The 20,915-nt window shown below is 37.7% G+C and overlaps 1 protein-coding gene and 1 pseudogene across 1 annotated transcript; one reads left to right on the top strand and one right to left on the bottom strand.

Moving 5' to 3' along the window:
* Positions 1-5,390: 5,390 nt before the first annotated feature.
* On the bottom strand, positions 5,391-6,627 carry LOC124636352 (annotated as a pseudogene).
* Positions 6,628-6,646: 19 nt separating this feature from the next.
* Positions 6,647-7,690, top strand: LOC124636674 (the record flags this gene model as incomplete). Its single annotated transcript, XM_047172836.1, has 1 exon — positions 6,647-7,690. A coding segment is annotated over one exon (1,044 nt), but the record flags the coding sequence as incomplete, so codon positions are not given.
* Positions 7,691-20,915: the final 13,225 nt, after the last annotated feature.

Raw genomic sequence — 20,915 nt, forward strand, 5'->3', positions numbered from 1 at the left:
TTAACGCTCAATCCTTCTCCGTGTGAGAGGAGGCCTGTGCCCTGTAGTGGGATGATGCGATGGCTGTAACAGTAACAATATAGTTCGAAAAAGGCTAAGCAGATGATGATGGTTGTAGAAACCAAATAACCCAGTTAGTACAATCTCTTTAACCAGACGTGAGTCTAAAATCAAATGTATTCCATTTCAAATTAAATACACCTGTGACCTGTGACACAAAAACCTTAGAATATTGTTAAATAATACATTGTCTCCCATTCTCATCATGCTATGTCTTAGTAGGCACACTGCAAACTTTTAGTCGGCCGATAGTTTGTTTGGGTTAATAAATCAGTATGAAGATGAAGGGTAGTAGGTGCACATATTTATAGATCAGGTATTTAGCCGGTATCAGAACGACGGAAAAGTTTGAATGGAATCAAGATTTTTTAAAATCCAATGTTTACAATGCTGATCTGAAATAATGTAGTCAAATGTCAATATGTATTTATAAATATGTATATATGTAGCTATATGTAGTTAATCAGTTGTGTTAGCACCCATAACACAAGTTAATTAATAACTTACCATGGGGCTAACCAACCGTGTGTGAAAAGGTGTCCCGACATTATATGTCCCGACATTATTTGGTTTTGACATTTCATGTTTTGTTTTTTATTGATCTCAATTTGTTCGTTTTTCTTCACATGAAGAGATGATCCGTATATATTTTAATTTCGTTTTATATTGAAATAAAATCTTTAAAACGCTGTGGAACGTTACCAATGAAAGACAACTAGACGCCGAACTCCACAGCCAACTGTCGGCCGACTTTTGGTCTGCAGTCTACCCGTCTTCGCTGGTTTCCTAGAAGTGCTCAAGGCGTGCCACAAAACATATTAGTGGTCCCAAAGGGGCTGGTGAGGCAATAAATTGAAATTCGCTAGACTAGCAAATAACTAGGGTTTGCTACATGTTTTTAGAAGCATGAAACTGTTGGGTATGTTAGTATTGTTGTGGATAGTGGACATTGATGTATAAATTAAGGGTCGAAGTGTGGTTAAGATATTCGATAACTGCCTCATTGGCAATTCTGAAGAATACATATTTTAATTCAGAATCTTTACTAATAACTAGTTAGTCTATCTGTCTGTGTTTCGCCCCGAAACGGATGCACAGGTTTAAATATTTACCCCCTTACTTATAAAATCTCTAATCACCTTCTAAGCAACGTTTTAACTAATCACTACTTAAAGTCTTAAGTAGTGATTAAATGTTAGTTAAGACATGCTTAAACAACGTTTATAAGTAAGAATTTTATTAAACAGCCCTTAAGTATTACTTATATTTAATTCACGTTTATAAGTAAGGCTGTTAGTCTAGAGACTGAGAAAGGACATAAACTACCTACTTTATTCTGGAAGGATAGTTCCCTCCTAATAGACAATATAAAAAATCTTATTTCATTTAGAAATCGGTAGCCACAAAGGCTATTCTCGTGCGTGTAACTCAACCAATACAAGTGAATCTTAGAATGATAAATAGACTGAAAGCTATAAAGAGACTGAATAGTAGCTATTTTCCTCAGAGCCCAAGCAAAACCGCGAGAAAAAAGTAATACATAAAAGTAACATGATAATCATAAGTTCCAAGAATTTGAGCAAGAAACAATATAGTAGCACCTCCTTACTAGGCTTTATAACATAAAAGAGACATAAACACAAGTAACGACCTCTTTAAGCGATATTTTATGAAAACAAATGTATTTTTACTCTGTGGGCGTATGGTATCAAAGACAATCTAGATTTAGGTTGATGAAAAATGTTATTTAAATATAGAATAGATAAGAAATGAACTACATTTGAGAGTGTTATTTTAAGCTTAGTTTTATAATGTCACCTTAGGATTTTTTATATATGACCTTTGCGTTATACATACTTCTACATTAAAGGCTGATGTGAAATGATATTTCTAGAACTGGTGAAAATAGGTATATATATATTTTTTTAGAGAAAATAACTTAATTGTGAATCATCGTCAGCCTTGACTAAAATATAGTATGTCATGGGATCACGACTAACAATGGTAAATACATGAGGAAGTATATTATACACAAATAAACTAGATAGATACTAGCCGTCTTACCACAAAAACTTTTTAACGTCAGTTTAAGACTTGTCTAAAAAAATGTCAAATTATGACGTTGACATATGGTTCATTTTGGAGCCACATTTTTTTTAGACAAGTGTAAAACAGTGGTTAAAGTTTTTGTAGTAAGGCCATTAGTTTTTAACCGTATCTTTTCACCAAAAGCTGACAACTAGAACAGTCTATATTTTTTTAATATACCTCCCTAAAATTTCCCTAAAAAAAAAAGCAAGCGCTATATTATTTTAAACTCTAAACCACGTTTGGCGTATGGTTGCGTGCGTCAAACCGTGTCGGAATCGTCGAAGCGAATTGTATTGCAACGTCAAACGTATACGAATGTATACGTGCAATCGCTTTATTTAGCTAGTTTAGTTCACTGATACCGGTGTTCTAGTTTGTGTTTTTTTTTTCTATGCAAAAAATCTATGCTATCTATGCGGTATTTTTTTTTTACAAAATCTGTTAGATTTTTTTTTAATTTCTGGTGTGTATTGTAAAAGCAAGCTTCGGATGGCACGTTAAACTGTAGGTCCCGGCTATCATTGAACATCCTTAGCAGTCGTAACGGGTAGTCAGAAGCCAGGAAGTTTGACACTAGTCTAAACATTAGGGGTATTGGGTTGCCCGGGTAACTGGGTTGAGGGGGTCAGATAGGGCAGTCGCTTCTTGTAAAGCACTGGTACTCAGCTACATCCGGTTAGACTGGAAGCCGACCCCAACATAGTTGGGAAAAAGGCTCGGAGGAAGAGATTCTGAAAGCAAGCTCGGGAACTAGTGCTTATCAACTTTTTTTAGGGAACTGATGTTCAATATTCATAATTGTAGGTAATTGGTTTGTGATAATAACATAACAGTACCTTAATGTTTCTTTTAAATAAAATTTACAAAAAACAGCAATCAATCATTTAGCTGCCTTGTAACAGTAATTTGATTATATTTCCATATTTTCAAAGGAGGACAAAAACAAAGAAAAATAAATAAAATCAAGACTTATTTTACAAACAAGACTACCGTGACAGAAGTTCCATTCCAACAGGCAAATCCCTCTTTCTGCTCTAAAGGCTGAACTTCAAGTATTCAAACATCCGGGATTAGAACCCAGGCACTATCACACAGGGGAAGTTTTCCAAGCAAGGCTTTGCCAAGTAACCTCTTTGCAAGGTTGTGCGTCAAACAATCGGAGTTCCTGACTCGGTTAAGTTCCCTGGAGTGAAAATCCGAACAACTTTCATTAATTATGTCGGTGCAGTATCTAAAAATAGTAGAACCACAGAATACCAGAGTATGCCGAAGCACAGAAATAGGCGAGACACAATCGATTTTCTATTGTTTTGTAATTAGCGACACATACAAGATGATAATGTTCGTCATAAAAATATTTCTTTTTATCACACACTTAAGCAATCTTCAAAATTATCACTTGTATGTACACCATGTGTATGTATCACTAAACGAGATACCATGTGCATCAATGAAACATTAACATTGTGACAAATTGTTTTATCGACAAATAAATATGTAAATGGAAGCTGAATAAAAAAATAAAAATGACGGAATGGACGATTAAAAACGGAATTAATGAGCATATGGGTAAATTATTAGGGGATCCCAAGTTCTGTAAAACCGAAGTTCTCAACTAGTGAATTACACCTATGTACATATATTATAAACATACTGCAACAATACCGACTTATTAAAGTCTAGCAAAAGGAATGTTTCTAATAAATTGAGGTAAAAAAATCTTTAAAAACAAGCTTTTATTTAAATGCACTAAAAATAAAAATAAAAACAACTTTTACTGTAACTTTACTGATTTATGTTTTAAAAGCTTGTCGCGACATTTAAGTACTCGTATTTACTTTCTTAGTTAAATCGCGACAAGCTTTTAAAACATAAATCAGTAAAGTTACAGTAAAAGTTGTTTTTTTTATTTTTAGCGCATTTAAATAAAAGCTTATTTTTAAAGATTTTTTTACCTCAATTTATTTTATACTTTTAAGTTTTGATTTGGTAAAGTGCACTTTATTTTACTTGCCTGTCATTGGATACCCATATGGATGGGATTGAAAAAAATAGGTTATTCACCATTTTGTAGCGGCGGCCATCTTGGATTTTTATTTCGTAAAGTGCAATGTGTTCTACTAGTCAATCCCTTTCATTTGATATCCATATTGTATAGGTACTTTAAAAATAACTAGTCCGCCATCTTGTATATTTAGCCATGTTGGATTTAGGATGACGTCACATAGCTTAACATGCATTGTCATCCAAACTAAACATGTATGCAAAATTGCAGCTCAATCGGTTGAGGGCAAGTGCTTTAAAATTGAGTTGTAAAATTCCACCCGAACACACATAGTTACATACATACATACATACATACATATATACATTGCAAGTTAAAAATAAAAAAAAAAAAAAAAAAAAGCTTGTAAAAAAGCTTGTAAAAAAAGCTTGTAAAAATGAATGTAGGAGGAATGCACTATGATAAAAGTCGTAGGAATTCCTCTGTTTTGTCTCAGTAAGTAATGTTACCTCTTTGAAAAGCAGAAGGAAATCATGAGACAACTAGCGTAAGTTACTTGCACGGCTGACATATTTTCTTTTCTTTGAAAGTTGGGATTTTTTATAAACTACACAATATTACGGTCGAATTATTATTTTTAAGACAATTGGGCTGATTGAGATAATACTTTGTTGGTTTTAAAAATATAGGTTTATTAACTTTTTTCATAATATTTTTTTTTATGTATTATACCTACAAATTTCTCTTCCTCACTATAGTCATTATTAGAAAAAAAATATTTTAAAAAATCTGTCCCAATTACTTAAAAAGAGTTGCCATTCACTCAAGCCATTTACATAATGTTTTAATCAAGAAACTCGTGGCAAGAAACAATTGCCCCCAGCTAGTAAGTAGGTACATTAATTTCCATGAATCTTGTCATACATACGACGGAGTCAAATAGACTCATAAAAGTACCTGCCAGACTGCAGACTAAACAGTCGGCCGACAATTGATCCGACAGTTAAAAAAATATATTTTATATGTGAAGAAAAAAAAACAATGAACATCTTAAATAAAACTACTTTTACGGATTTTATCGCGTTATATTAATATTATTTAATCCCGACATTTCGGATCCTTTACAGCATCCATGGTCACGGGCAGACTAAGGTGTTGGTCGTCTTGATATATTAGTTACAAACAGCTACCCTACATTTTGTTGATTATTATTGACAGTCCGATTCACGCAAAACGAGCTCACTGTATCCTTGGGTCGAGCAGTTGTAGGCTTGGATTTTGGTATAATAGTTTCTATGATGGGATTCCAAGCAGGTGGTATGCACCAGCCATCTTCTCTATTGAAATTTGCATGTTTTTTAATTTCAATAGCCTCGCGAATCATCCTAGGTAGAAATCGGTTTTCTTTTGCAAGGACTTGTGGTTTATCAAATCTGATGTAATGCTGGGCCTTGTCTAGTGTGTGTTCACAAACTGCTGACTGTCTGGAACGGCGGTGTTTGACATCGGCGATGTGTTCTTTTACACGGGTCCCTATGCTTCTTTTAGTTTGGCCTATGTAAGAGAGACCACAATCACAGTCAAGCTTGTATACACCCGCATCTTGTAGAGGTATGTGACACTTGACAGGTGGTAAGAATTGACTGATCTTCTTCAGCGGCTTGAAGTAGGTTTTGATTGAAGCTCGCTTCAAGATGTAGCCAATCTTGTCTGTGACTCCTCTTATGTATGGAAGAACAGCAGGTAGACGCTCAACTGTGGCTGGTTTCACGCGGGTTCTGCGACGAGGGCGCGGTACTCGGAGCTTGTTGTCGTGTAGTACTTGCTTAACATGTTGAAGCTCACCACCCAAGTGTTGTTCATCACAGATACCACGTGCTCTCTGAAACAATGATTTACCAACGGTAGATAACTGTGTTGGGTGGTGGTGGGACTCACCATGAAGGTGTCTGTATGGGGTTTCTTCCGATACACAGTGTGACTCAAGGTGTTATTAGGGTTACGGATAACCAAAACATCTAAGAAAGCTAAGGAGTTGTTTGCCTCTGACTCCGTAGTGAATTGAATTTTGGGGTTTATGGAGTTAAGATGATTTAAAAATGCTGTGACTTTGTCAGATGGTAGAATTGTGAAAGTATCATCTACGTACCGCTTGTAGAATTTGGGTGTTACGGGTGCAGATTGCAGGGCTCGCTCCTCAAAATCCTCCATGAAGATATCAGCAACAATGGGAGATACTGGGGAGCCCATTGCTACACCATCCACTTGCGTGTAGAAGTGATTATTCCACAGTAAATAGCCAGATGTTAGGCAATGTTTTAACAGTTCAGCATATTCAGTAGGCATGTTATTCTCTGCTAGTTTCTTAGACACAATCTTGATGCAGTCTTCAACGGGTAAGCATGTAAACAATGACTGAACATCAAAACTGACCATAGTTTCATTGTCAGCTAGTTGTAGGTGTTTTATTTCACTGACAACAAAAACACCTTTACGCAAGTGGATGGTGTAGCAATGGGCTCCCCAGTATCTCGCATTGTTGCTGATATCTTCATGGAGGATTTTGAGGAGCGAGCCCTGCAATCTGCACCCGTAACACCCAAATTCTACAAGCGGTACGTAGATGATACTTTCACAATTCTACCATCTGACAAAGTCACAGCATTTTTAAATCATCTTAACTCCATAAACCCCAAAATTCAATTCACTATGGAGTCAGAGGCAAACAACTCCTTAGCTTTCTTAGATGTTTTGGTTATCCGTAACCCTAATAACACCTTGAGTCACACTGTGTATCGGAAGAAAACCCATACAGACAAATACCTTCATGGTGAGTCCCACCACCACCCAACACAGTTATCTACCGTTGGTAAATCATTGTTTCAGAGAGCACGTGGTATCTGTGATGAACAACACCTGGGTGCTGAGCTTCAACATGTTAAGCAAGTACTGCACGACAACAAGCTCCGAGTACCGCGCCCTCGTCGCAGAACCCGCGTGAAACCAGCCACAGTTGAGCGTCTACCTGCTGTTCTTCCATACATAAGAGGAGTCACAGACAAGATTGGCTACATCTTGAAGCGAGCTTCAATCAAAACCTACTTCAAGCCGCTGAAGAAGATCAGTCAATTCTTACCACCTGTCAAGTGTCACATACCTCTACAAGATGCGGGTGTATACAAGCTTGACTGTGATTGTGGTCTCTCTTACATAGGCCAAACTAAAAGAAGCATAGGGACCCGTGTAAAAGAACACATCGCCGATGTCAAACACCGCCGTTCCAGACAGTCAGCAGTTTGTGAACACACACTAGACAAGGCCCAGCATTACATCAGATTTGATAAACCACAAGTCCTTGCAAAAGAAAACCGATTTCTACCTAGGATGATTCGCGAGGCTATTGAAATTAAAAAACATGCAAATTTCAATAGAGAAGATGGCTGGTGCATACCACCTGCTTGGAATCCCATCATAGAAACTATTATACCAAAATCCAAGCCTACAACTGCTCGACCCAAGGATACAGTGAGCTCGTTTTGCGTGAATCGGACTGTCAATAATAATCAACAAAATGTAGGGTAGCTGTTTGTAACTAATATATCAAGACGACCAACACCTTAGTCTGCCCGTGACCATGGATGCTGTAAAAGATCCGAAATGTCGGGATTAAATAATATTAATATAACGCGATAAAATCCGTAAAAGTAGTTTTATTTAAATGTCTAATATTCGCGTAAGTGTCAGAAATCAAAATGAACATTTTCTTGTCAAAACCAAATGCATTTTTTAAGGAAATCTTGATTACCTACAATTAATGTTTTAATCGATCTAAAACTAGTCAATTAGGTACTTGATCGTGCTCATGTGCATAGGTACTGCCATTATTTCCATACTGATTATAAAGCCGAACAAACTGTCGGCCGACTAAAAGTTTCCAGTGTGCAACTCTAACAACATCTTCCCGAATATTATATTAAATGTAGAATGTGATTATTAACTTCGTGTTTGATGAACATATGGCACTTTGTGTGCCTTTCCTTGTTTTAAATGTCGTAAGTTTTACAGGAATTTGTGGTAAAGATTTTTTTACTGTCACTCCATGTTAATATAGGACACATATCCTAGTCTATAATATAGTATTCTAATTGTAGATTACGTATGAGCATACATACGAATAGAATAATGTGACAGATAGTTATCAAGAAGAAAACATGCTGCGCCGACCCCAAATAAAATTGGAATAAGGTCAAAAGGATGCTTCATTATAAAACACATAATTAGCTGTCAGATTGAAACTTGACGTCAACATAGATTGCAAAAAAAAACTTTATAGTTCCTAATATTTCGCTGTAAATGTTCATTCTAATAGGTACTCTAGACGTATTAAGTCAAATAAATAGGATTAAATCACCTTAGAACTACATACAGCCTTTGACCAACACTTAAACATACGAACAAACACACACGCTACCTAACGTAACCGCCAGATCACATCAGGTAAGTCAATATCATTTTCATTTCAATCAATCTCGTCAGTTCAGTCCGATTGAATCAATCCAGTCCTGTTGCAAAATCAATACGATTGATGCCAAAACAAAGCCTAAATCTGCTTTCCAATTTAGTTTTTTTGTTGGTTTTTTAGTTATGTGGTTTTTGGTGATGTTAGTGACAAATAGTGAAGGGAATTATATCAAAAGTCAAAGAAAGGAACTTTAGAATTTTCATAGGTATGCAGTATATGTTTTTAGAAGTTTTTAGTATTACAAATACATTTTTATAAACAGTCAGTTGAGGAAACCTGGGCCCCGATTCTCCTAATTTTACTTAAGCGTCATACGATTCACGTTCGACTCGATTCGACTGAGATCCGATCCCGACTCGATTACGATTGAAGCGTATGTGGCATTCCGCTATTTTTTCTTTGAAATAAACGTTTTTATCCTTTTCTGTCATTCAATAATGAATCATTTTGCCTGCAAATGATTAACGATTGCAACATGATTGTACAGCAAACTACCGTATGGACCAAAATCACCAAAATAGCAGACCAATCGCACACCAATCAAATGTCAATCGAATACGATTGGTCTTTTATTAGTAGCAGAATGCCCGATATGGTTAAAACTGCTATTGCGATCATATTGCGATTCGATTTCTACTCGATTTTGACATTATTAACTTAGGAGAATCGGGCCCCTGGACTTAAAAAGATCTAACTTATGTAGGTCGCTAATTATAAGCTTGTTCAATCATGACTTTGATTGCAATTCAAAAGTCTAATGGACAGTAAATGTCTAAACCCATTCCAGTAAATGTGTTAATTTTCCATACATTCCCAAAAGGATCGCTGAAACAAATAGCTTCTATGGTCCCCGAGGGTAACGTTACATAACACATATCTATGCATATTTTGGAAAACATGAACCAATTGTGTACGACACGAAAGATCGCCTGTAGGTACCCAAAGCGTAGGTATCACACACTGCCACGCGCTTCGAAGAGTTTTCAGTTCCTGTTTGAATAAACTGAAGTGTTTACTTACGGTCAATGCAAAGTCGTCCAGTGGAGCGAGGCATATACTAGTGTGTGATCCGCTTAGAGCATCCACAGACGTTTTTAGAAGAGCGTGGAAATGCGTATATGCGCACCATGTAACATGTCATAATTAAGCCAAGATCAACTGCCTAGCCTTTTCCCAACTATGTAGGGGTCGGCTTCCAGTCTAACCGGAATGCAGTTGATTAAAAGTGTTTTACATAGAGCTTACTGCCTATCTGACCTCCACAGCCCAGTTTCGTGGACTTTCTGGCTTCTAACTACCCGTGACAATTGCCAAAGATGTTCAAATGACAGCGTCGAATGGAACACTTCTTGCCAAATATGTGTAAACTCACTGTAAATTACGTTAGTCTGTAATCGGTCTTAAGCTAAACATTTGTAAAGCTGAAACAAATCATGCCTGATCCAACTTACAGAGTAATCTTCCAGTAATTACATTATTACGAGACTAACTTACTTATACAGATAATTAAGACAGATAGAACGCTAAGTAAATTATAACTTTGATCCGAGAAATGCTGAAGTAGGTATGTTCCTAATATGGTTTGTTTGAAGATGTCAGTCAACTTTTTGTTACTATATGAGCTCATACAAGACGACTTTTAGTTTGCCGACAACTTGTTCTGCATAAAGATAAATGGTAGTATACTGCTAGACTACTACTATAATAGACTGTTTAGCTGTGTTGCTGGGAAGTTTGTTCTTCACCGCTTCTTCTTCCCAGCCATAACACTAGGAACTGGTGAAAGGGGGGGCGTTGTGGGGGTGCTGTCCTTTTGTAAATTTGACGTGAAAAAGTGCTAAAAACTAGCCGAACTTCAAAAAACGTTTTTGACTTTGACTTTAGGAAACTTTTGAATTGAATGATGTATTTCTTAAAAAAATACCAGCCATTTGGTCCACTGGCAGCCGACCTTTTAGTCTGTAGTGTGTGTATTTACCTACAAGTCCCCACTGTAGTCTAAACTATTCTATGAATTCACCGACCTTGCATACATCATGTTTTTACCTAGCGCTTTTCCTGACTTTTTTCTTTCCTTTGGTGTCAAAAGGTTATAAATCTTCTTAAAGAAATGCAAAAAGATAGTACAGAGGAAGTTCGCGCGGTGTTCCTACGTATCTACCGTGTTACCCGAGTGAATTGAAATGAATTAAATATGAATTTGACGAGAACCACTTCACTGCATTGCCACGCTGAACGGCAAAAGAAAATAATAGAATACAAATAAATATCTAGGCACTTTACAGACCAAAGCTATCATGACAGATATGAAGCATTATTTTGCTGCAGTGAGTATTATGAAACCGCACTGTAATAAAACGTCAACTATTCCTTAGCAACAAGGAAACCAACTTAATTAAATCGAGAGATTCTTAACTAGACAAGCTGTCACAGTTTTTCAGGCTTCCGACTTTCTTCCGACTTCCACGACATTAACATAAATATTTCCTTGAGTCGGGACCAACCGGCTAAGGATATTAGAATATAAGAAACTGATCAAATACATAGTTGGTTTTATTTATAGGCAAATACATAATTATCTGTCTATTAGTTTTTTATGATATTACCTATGTACAAACAAGTCAAAAATTTTGAAGAGAATCTCAAAGGTTCTCATTATTAGCTGTTCCAATTCTCGCTTTTTAGGCACCATTGTGCTCAAAAATACCCAAAATCCCCGTATTCTTTTCAATTTAGGTACAAATATATAAGTACCTACAGTATGCATATTTTCGATACGTACACCTATTTAATTATTATTACCAAATGTTTACGCCTACCCACACAACAATACCTTGAACCGTTACCAATGCTTTTACTAACCTAAATATATTCGAAGGTATCCCCTATCAGGCCTATCTTCGGTTATTGTTTGTTAAGCTCAAAACTATTGTGTAAGCCTCCTGAAGCGTAGTAGTAGTTAGCTCAGATAATAGCTATTTCAGTTTAATTATTAAGTGTTATTATTATATTGCTTATTCGAGTGTATATTATGTAATTATGGCGAGATACCTGGCTGTTTATTAGATAGGATATTGAAACGCAATTGCTTAGCACTTACCTACACAATTTATTCCTATGTGACTTGCTTCTGCTGATTTACCAGCGTATTTTGGCCTATTGATCTTTACTCGACCCTAGGAGGGTTGGTTATGTTTTTTTACCAGTTTGTAATTGACTAATCTACTTAGGTTTGATACTAGGGCTAGGGCTTTATTTATTTGGATTTCCAACTAGAAATACACATAACAGACAAGTTTTAGGAACAAATATCTTTTTTTAAGTTTTCTTGTGTTTCCTTAATTATAGTAAATCACAGCATGTATTAATTTATAATAAAACAAAAACAATATAAAATTATTTAAAAACTTTGCAAAAATCAATTAAAATTAGAATTAGTTTACCTAATGCATTTCATATTAAGAAAGTTACTTTAACTAAATGCGAGTGAACATAGAAATAACAGCTACTTAGCAAGGATACATTAGCTACAATGCTAGTTAATCAATAAGGACGGTCTCCGATAAAGTCACACACAATTTACTGTCATGCGTCAATGCTAATTCATTGTCCTTTGCGCACCGCGTTAAATAAAATAACTCCGGGACTTTTCCGCCTATTACGCAGTTTTTATTTTTTCTTTATTCCTAACCTTTATACCAACATTTTAATGAAACATCCGCCTACACCACAGTGTACGTAAAGAAGTTCCAAGTAAGTTATATTTATTTAATATCCTACAGATGACACAGATTTTCATGTAGAAAAGTTATGAATTATTTTTGAAGGTCAGTGCCTTTTAAAATGTTTGAGTAAATATATGAGTAAGAAATATATTCAGGAGAATAGTCATGTAATTTTAAGAAATAGGCACCTGCCGATGCAACGTTAGGATGCAAGAAAAAGACTCTGTAAAACTTTTTAGTGTTTAGTTTTCAGTTGTTATTTCAAAAAGAGAATAAACAATGTCATACGTCTGTTTGACTGTTTGTTTTGTAATCTAGAAGAATTGACCATCAACGTCAACTATTCTAGATTAAAAATAATAGGCATTTGCATTTGAGGCTAAAATGCTCGTATATTCATCTACACAACACCACGAAACTTGGCACAAGTAAACTGCTGACAATTCGCGGATCATGAGTTCCGGACTCCGGATCTGAAATCCGTATGGTCACTGCAGTTGAAGCCATTGCCTCTGACGGAATTGCCGAATAAGCTAACTTAGATTTATTACCGAGACATTATAGAAGCACTGGATTTAAAGCTGCCTGGAAGTTTACGCTCCATCTCTGCCAAATTGTTCGGAAAATTTATTTACTGTGTTATGTACCGAAAATCATGAATGGAAGTCATCACGTTGTTTTGACAGGTGTAAATGTACTTACTAATTACAGACTAACCTCCCCACTCAGAAACATTTAATGGTTACTTAAGCCATTCCTTAGTGAAGGATTTGTATGACATTCCGTCACTAAGGAGTTACTTACCCGTGTCCCGCGCGACAATTCTTTCCGAATGACGGTATGCGAGCTCGTACGACGAGCCTGTGCGTAAGGAAATAATAATTGCGGGTGACTTAGTTGATTTTTTTGTTCATGTTGCTTTGTGTGCACTGCGTTTCCACAATTACTCATAGTAGGTAAATAGGCGTTAAACATTTCTTTACTTGCAAAATTCTTTATTTGAATCTTTATCTGTCTCTAGTAATATCACTCCAAAATTGTATACATACCTACTTAATTTTAAGTTGAAAATTTTTACTATTTTGTGTATGTCACGCTATGTATGAAATGCATCCAGTCAAAATTGAATCTACATGTCCGATGGGTGGGGCACTGGTGATCCGTAACACAGGCATCCCATGCCTTTCACGGACACCAGCTCCTCACATATGTAATAAAAAAAAACTTAAGTAATCATTAAATTATGTCTCTGAGTGGGGAGGTAATTATGTAGTAGAAAGTATTTTTGTAACCTTATTGCAAAATTAAGTACTTGGGTAATGGCGTGAACTACTTGTCAAACTCAAATTCCCTAGTCTAAGGTTTAGGTACGCTGTGACCATACATGTATCTAGTAATTTTACAGTTTTAACAACCAAACCATTATACTTACCTACATACCGTCAATTATTCCTTTATCTACAACCTTTATACTGTCATGAAAAATGCCAATCGGCTGCATGATTATAACTTTACCCCCGTGCATAAGTCCCTCAACTGAAATCAGCCCATCACGCTTTCCCTTCGACTCGTGTCGAGGCATAATTACCCGTCAGTTGAAACCCCTTAGTTGCATGTTTAATCTCATGTTCGGTTTCCATTTAACGTTATTTATAGCAAGGACTTTTGTTATGTAATCCTTAGTGAGCGTTATTACGATTGCTGGTGATTAATTACATAATTATGTTAAATAGACTGCTTCTTAAAAGCTCGAACTAAGGTAGTAAAATTGTTGCGACAGCAGAAAAAAATATATCGAAAAAATTATTTTTCTGGCTGTTTAGTCTTGAAAAAGCTATGAATATACAAGAACTTCACAACTAACATCATCTAATCCTGAAAGTTTTGAGCAACTTTTTTTTAAACGCAATTAATTTTTAATTCAAACATTAAAAAATATAACACTCAAAAGTCCGAAAACAAACTAAGTTTTATAGCCCTAGCGGAGCCCTACACACTACGGGCGTCACTAAACTAGGCTATTTAACGAATGGAAACCACTGGATACTGTTTGAGTTTAAGTTTATTGCAAAGAAAACACGGTAATACAAACGAAACAGTACAGTTGGACAACAACCACGAATGTTACAAAACTAACTAATGAACTAAACCCTGAGTTGAAACAATGGGGCGAGCGTATTCAACTACATGACGAGACTCAAGCGAGGCGCATCCGACGCGCACTCGCGGCACACGCTTCTTGCTCACTGTCGGCGTGAGCGGCTGCGCGATGTCGCGTCCCCTTCCACGCGCCCTCTTGCGGCGCGTGTAACTAACTAACAGGGCGGCAAACTACTTGCGCGACATACAGCCACACGCTATACACTCCCCCTCGAGATCATGAGAACGTCCCCGCTCATGAACTCGCACAAAGGAAACACTACATACAGGACAAACATGTTTTCGAGGGCGTCCTCTCTGCCGTTTCTGCACTACGGGACGAGGAGGCGTAATATCCCGAGAATGAAAACGAGTTAGTTCTGATATGTGAAATTTGCCTAAAACTTCCTCAGATGGATCTAAATTACCTATAAGATACGCTGTAGGGCTAATTCTCTTCACAACAACGTAAGGACCATCTCTCTTAGGAACGAACTTAGAAGTAATGTTTTTCGCTGCGTTACTCAGAACATGCGACTTTAATAGTACCTGATCACCCACCTCGAAGACTTCACCTGGTCTTGTGGATTTATCGGCACATTCCTTACGTCGATCCTGTTGTGCTTCGACCCTCTCTCTGACAGCGATAAACGAATTCACAAACCTTTTCAAATAAGGTGTAATCTGAGGAACAAAATTATCCTTACTGAGCACGGACCTAATATCGTGGTGCATTTCGACTGGCGAACGAAGTTCCCTAGCGAACGTAAGGTATGCGGGGGTTACTCCAGTAGTACCACAAACTGCCGAATTCATGGCGAACCTTATCGCGGGAAGATGCTGAGGCCACGATGAATGCTCAGACTCAACTAAACGAGACAAATGAAACTTCAAGTCTCTATTCTTACGTTCAGCTGGATTAGCTGACGGATGGTATAATGGTAACAACTCTTGACCAATACCTAAAACAAACATACATTGCTGCATTACAGCAGAAACAAACTGAACGCCATTGTCCGAAACAATGCGTCTTGGCAGTCCATAACGGAGGAAATACTCTTCAATCAACGTACGAGCACACGCCTCGGAAGTAGCATCCTTCAGAGCGTAAAGCTCGGTCCAACGAGTCGCAGTATCTTCGACCAACAAAATCCACCTTTCCCCATTTTCTCCCGGAGGAAGTGGACCAAACAAGTCTACGGCTAACACCTCTCCCCTCTGATGGAGAACAGGAGTCTGTAACAAGCCGGACGGTTTCGTGTTTGAAGACTTATAACGTTGACAGGCAGCACAACTCTTGACATACTCTGTTATAGCTCTATGCATTCCTGGGAAATAAAAACTCTTAGCGACCTTGGCATAAGTTCTATCAACTCCGTGATGACCAGCAATGTCAGAATCATGACACTCTTTTAAAATTTCAGGACGCAGAGAAGCCGGGACAACCAGTTGCGGCTCTTCACTATCTACATCCGGATTATACCTATACAATACGCCTTGCTGCATAAAATAACCTCTTTCTGACCAACGCTTCATACCTACAGAATCAGCATCAGAAGTGTCCTCTAAATCACTAATTATCTTCTTAAGTTCCAGATCCTCGAGTTGCGCGCAACGGAGATCAGCCGGACTACGAGCAGGTAAGTCAACAACGATGGAACAGACACCACACTGATCTTTATTTTCTTCTTTACAGGTTGGTCGACTGAGTGTATCAGCAATAACATTGGCCTTTCCAGGCGTATACTGAAACTGAATATTAAAGCTCTGAAGCTTGAGAGCCCAGCGAACGAGCCTACCTGAAGGCGACTTTAGGGTAAGGAGCCACTTTAACGGCTGATGGTCGCTACCTATAATGACCTCATGACCTTCAATATAACCCCTAAAACGTTCGACGGCCCACACCACAGCAAGAGCCTCACGCTCGGTGGTGCTGTAATTCCTTTCAGCTGCATTGAGCAGACGGCTAGCATATTCAATAGGGCGCTCTTCTTTACCTTCGCCCTGTAACAACACAGCCCCTAAGGCATAATTGCTAGCATCAGTCCTTAACACAAACGGCTTGCTATAATCCGCTTGAATAAGAATCGGTGCCGAGGAGAGACGAACCTTGAGCTCCTCAAAGGCACGAGCCTGGTCTGAACCCCATGACCACGGCTGATTCTTCTTCAGCAAGCGTGTTAACGGCTCAGCAACAGCAGAGAAACTAGGCACAAACTTTCTAAACCATGAACAAGTCTGAAGAAAAGTTCTTAAGTGCCGAAGCGAAGACGGTGCTGCCATATCCAAAACAGCACTAACCTTATCATCATCAGGAGACACACCATCCTGAGTGATAACGTGACCAAGGTACTTTACCTTTTCACGTGCAAAAACACATTTCTCCCTATTGGCACGCAGTTTAAACATACGCAGTCTATCAAAAACGGCGCGCAAATCTGATATATGCTTCTCAAAGCCCTCAGAAATCAGAAGGAGATCATCTTGATATGCTAGAAGGGTAACGTCCTTAAGACTGGCACCGGAACGAAGTCTATCAATTAGACGCTGGAAGGTAGACGGAGCGTTCTTGAGCCCGAACGGCATGCGATTAAATCGATACGAACCGAATGGCGTTAAAAATGCTGTCTTATCCCTATCCTGTTCACGTACACTCACTTGCCAAAATCCACTTCGCATATCAAGCGTACTCATAAAACAATTCTTTTTCGTTGACTGTACAAGCTCGTCTATCAAAGGCATCGGATAGACATCGGACTTTGTTACCGCATTGAGCTTCCTATAGTCGACACAGAAACGAACCTTACCATTTGCCTTCGGAACAAGTAGCGCTGGGGAACCCCACGCGGACTCACACTCCTCGACTATGCCATCTGCCAACATCTTATCGAGCTCCACTCGCATAATGTCCTTTTTGGCAGGAGTCAACCTATAAGGTGGAACGGCGATAGGAGCGTGATCGCCAGTATCAATAATATGCTCGGCGAAGGGAGTCGCGTCTCCCCCTGGCTGAAAGATATCCTCGTGTTCGACAAGGAGACGGGCAAGTACCTCACGTTGTTCTCCACTAAGCGAGGTCGCCTCATCATCCCGCAGCACATCCAGAGCTGAACACGCAGGCACAGGTGACACACCTTCAAATTGCAATGAGAATTTACACTTATCATTCTCGGCAAAGTGCCACCTACTTTCACCAAAATTGAAGACAAGATTAAATGAGGTAAGAAAATCTATACCTAACAAGCTTTCATTATTATTAGCTTCCGGAAATATCAAAAACTTAACGTCTCTAGTTTTATGTCGGAGTGTCACCTTTACCACTGTGCTAAGTACATTCATCTCCCTACTAACACCGTCCGCCAACCTAACAATTTGTGTCGACGGCATTAACGGGTGTCCTAACCTGAGTAGGAGAGCGTAGAGCGTGTGACCGGCAATACAACTTTTAGCTGCAGAATCTACGAGCGCGGTGCCACAAAACCCTAGAATGCTTATATTCAACACAGGGCGACGAAAAGGTACATTATCAAACTCAAACTCAAACTCAAAATCGTTTATTCAAATTAGGCTGATAAATCAGCACTTTTCGAACGTCAAAAACAAAAGACAGCCCCCAAAAACGCCCGCCCTTCACCACTTCCTATGTGTTTTTGCTGGGAAGAAGAAGTGGCGCAACAAACTCCCCAGCAACACATGTCTGTCTGTAAGGTTTGAAGAACCAGAATGTATACAAAACAAGTCAAAAAGTCATAAAAATATCATTATCACATGATAACTATTATATAAAATTAAAAAAGGAAAAAAAAAAAAAACAAACTGAACACAAGTAGGCTAGCACACAGATTTACACCTATAAAGACTAAGTACTCAAGCATTTCTTATAGTCCATTAAGTGTATCTAAAGCCTCCTGTTAATAAAATAAAAATGTATTTTAATATAAGCATAGAATCAGCGTGCCCACCTACATGCGCATAGATGTTTACGTTGTAGCTGTACAACACAAACAAGGTGTACCTGCTAGGACTACAGTATTATTATTTTCTTCAAAAAAAAAAAAGCTAATAGAAAATCATACTAAAATTGATAAAGTGTCAATAGCCATCAACACGACCTGGTACCGCCAGCAGCACCCGTTCACGAGTATAACGCGAGGATCAGCCATCGCCCCCTTCGCACATTTTTGAGGGAAGGGGACAACCCGACCCCCAACGCTACCGCTGGCCATACCGTCTAAGGGAGCATGACGTGCTTGCTGCTATTCAACAAAAGTAGAACATGTAAGAAATGCTGCAGTCACTAGCAAGCCATAAAGAAACAATGGTAAGCAAAGTTTAACAAAACTTCCCTAAGTAAATAAAAATAAACTCAATTATAATTCAGAATTAATGTCCGAAGTAATGTCAATTAATGTAAACAATAATAATAAGTTAATAATTTAGTTAAAGTGATAACAAGAATGAGCTGCCTCGCGTTCAACTTAGCGACCAACTATTCTTATCATTTAAATAGTCATTAATGCTATAGTAAGCCTTCTTTGAAAGAATTGACTTTACTTGTAATTTAAATGCGTTAAACGGTAATTGTAGTAAAGTTAGAGGTAGTTTATTATAAAAGCGAATACCGAGCCCCAAAAATGATCCATGAACCTTATGAAGTCTGTGAGTGGGTACACACAGTTTGTGCTTGTTTCTAGTGTTAATACTGTGAACATAGCTTTTTTTGGTGTACAAATGAATATTTTGCCTAATGTAAAGTATATTGGCAAAGATAAATTGTGATGCCACAGTAAGAATGCCTATTTCTTTAAAGAGCTCTCTTAGCGAGTGTCTACTACCTAACCGGTATATCGCACGAACAGCTCGTTTTTGTAATACAAATATGTTTTGAATATCAGCAGCTTTGCCCCACAGAAGAATACCGTAGGACATAACGCTGTGAAAGTAGCTAAAATAGACTACTCGAGCTGTTTCTACGTCAGTGAATTGTCTTACTTTTCTGACGGCGTACGCAGCTGAGCTAAGCCTTCCCGCGAGGCCAGCTATATGCGAGCCCCACTGAAGTCTGCTATCGACTGATATACCAAGAAATACTGTGGATTTGACAGTTTCTAGAACCTCGTTACTTAATATAATATTCGGGCCTAGGTTTTTCACGTTCGGTAGAGTAAATTTAAGGCATTTTGTTTTCTTCGCATTTAAGACCAAGTTATTAGTACTAAACCAGTGTGTAACCAACGAAAGTGCACTGTTTACGTCGTTAAAGTGATCCCTATTTCTGTCGACTTTAAAAATAAGTGAAGTGTCATCTGCAAACAGTACAACGTCACAGATATTCTTCAGATGGTATGGTAGATCATTAATATATACCAGGAATAAGAACGGACCTAATATTGAGCCCTGTGGCACACCTAATTGGACTGATAAACCTGATGATTTGACGCCATTGACATCTACGCATTGCACTCTGTTATTTAAATAGGATTCTATTACGCTAAGAGCTTCATTTTGGACTCCGTAGTAACGTAATTTACGTAGAAGCGTATCGTGGTGCACACAATCGAATGCTTTGGAGAGATCACAGAATACTCCAATGGCATTCTGAGAGTTTTCCCACGCATTAAAAATGTGTTTTAAAAGAGCTACACCAGCATCTGTTGTCGAACGACCTTTTGTAAAGCCATATTGTTCACTATGAAGGAGGCTATTAACATTGAAATATCTTTGTAACTGCTTGAGTACTAATTTTTCGAATATTTTACTAAAAGCGGGTAAGATGGATATGGGTCTAAAATTATTTACATCCTTCTTATCGCCTGATTTAAATAAAGGAATGACTTTACTTAGTTTCATTAGGTCGGGAAAAACTCCGGTTTCAATACATTTATTAAATGTGATAGCAAGATAGGGGGCAACAATGTCGATAATATTCTTTAATAGTTTAATGGAAATACCCCAATAGTCACCACTGTTTTTTAAGCTCAGCGAATTAAAAACATTAATAACATCAATTGGCGTTATTTGCTCAAAACTAAAAATAGCGTCACACTTAGGGACACTATTATGCAGGAGATTCTCAGCGTCCGTAGCAGAAGAACTCAAGGAGCGAGTCGTAGTTAAAGGTATGCTAGCAAAGAACTCATTAAATGCCATGGCTACGTCAGCCGCATTACTAATACGTTTATTATCAGCGAATATTTCTAATTTATTCTCAATATTTGTCGATTTTCCAGTTTCCTGATTAATAATTTTCCAAGTAGTCTTTACTTTATTGGAAGAATTTTTTATTGTATTACTTATATATTTTGCTTTAGCAACATTACAAATTTGTTTAAATAATTTTGAATATTTTCTAACATAATCTAAGAATGGAGTA

The sequence above is a fragment of the Helicoverpa zea genome, chromosome 14, assembly GCF_022581195.2.
Source record: "Helicoverpa zea isolate HzStark_Cry1AcR chromosome 14, ilHelZeax1.1, whole genome shotgun sequence".
Classification (NCBI taxonomy): domain Eukaryota; kingdom Metazoa; phylum Arthropoda; class Insecta; order Lepidoptera; family Noctuidae; genus Helicoverpa; species Helicoverpa zea.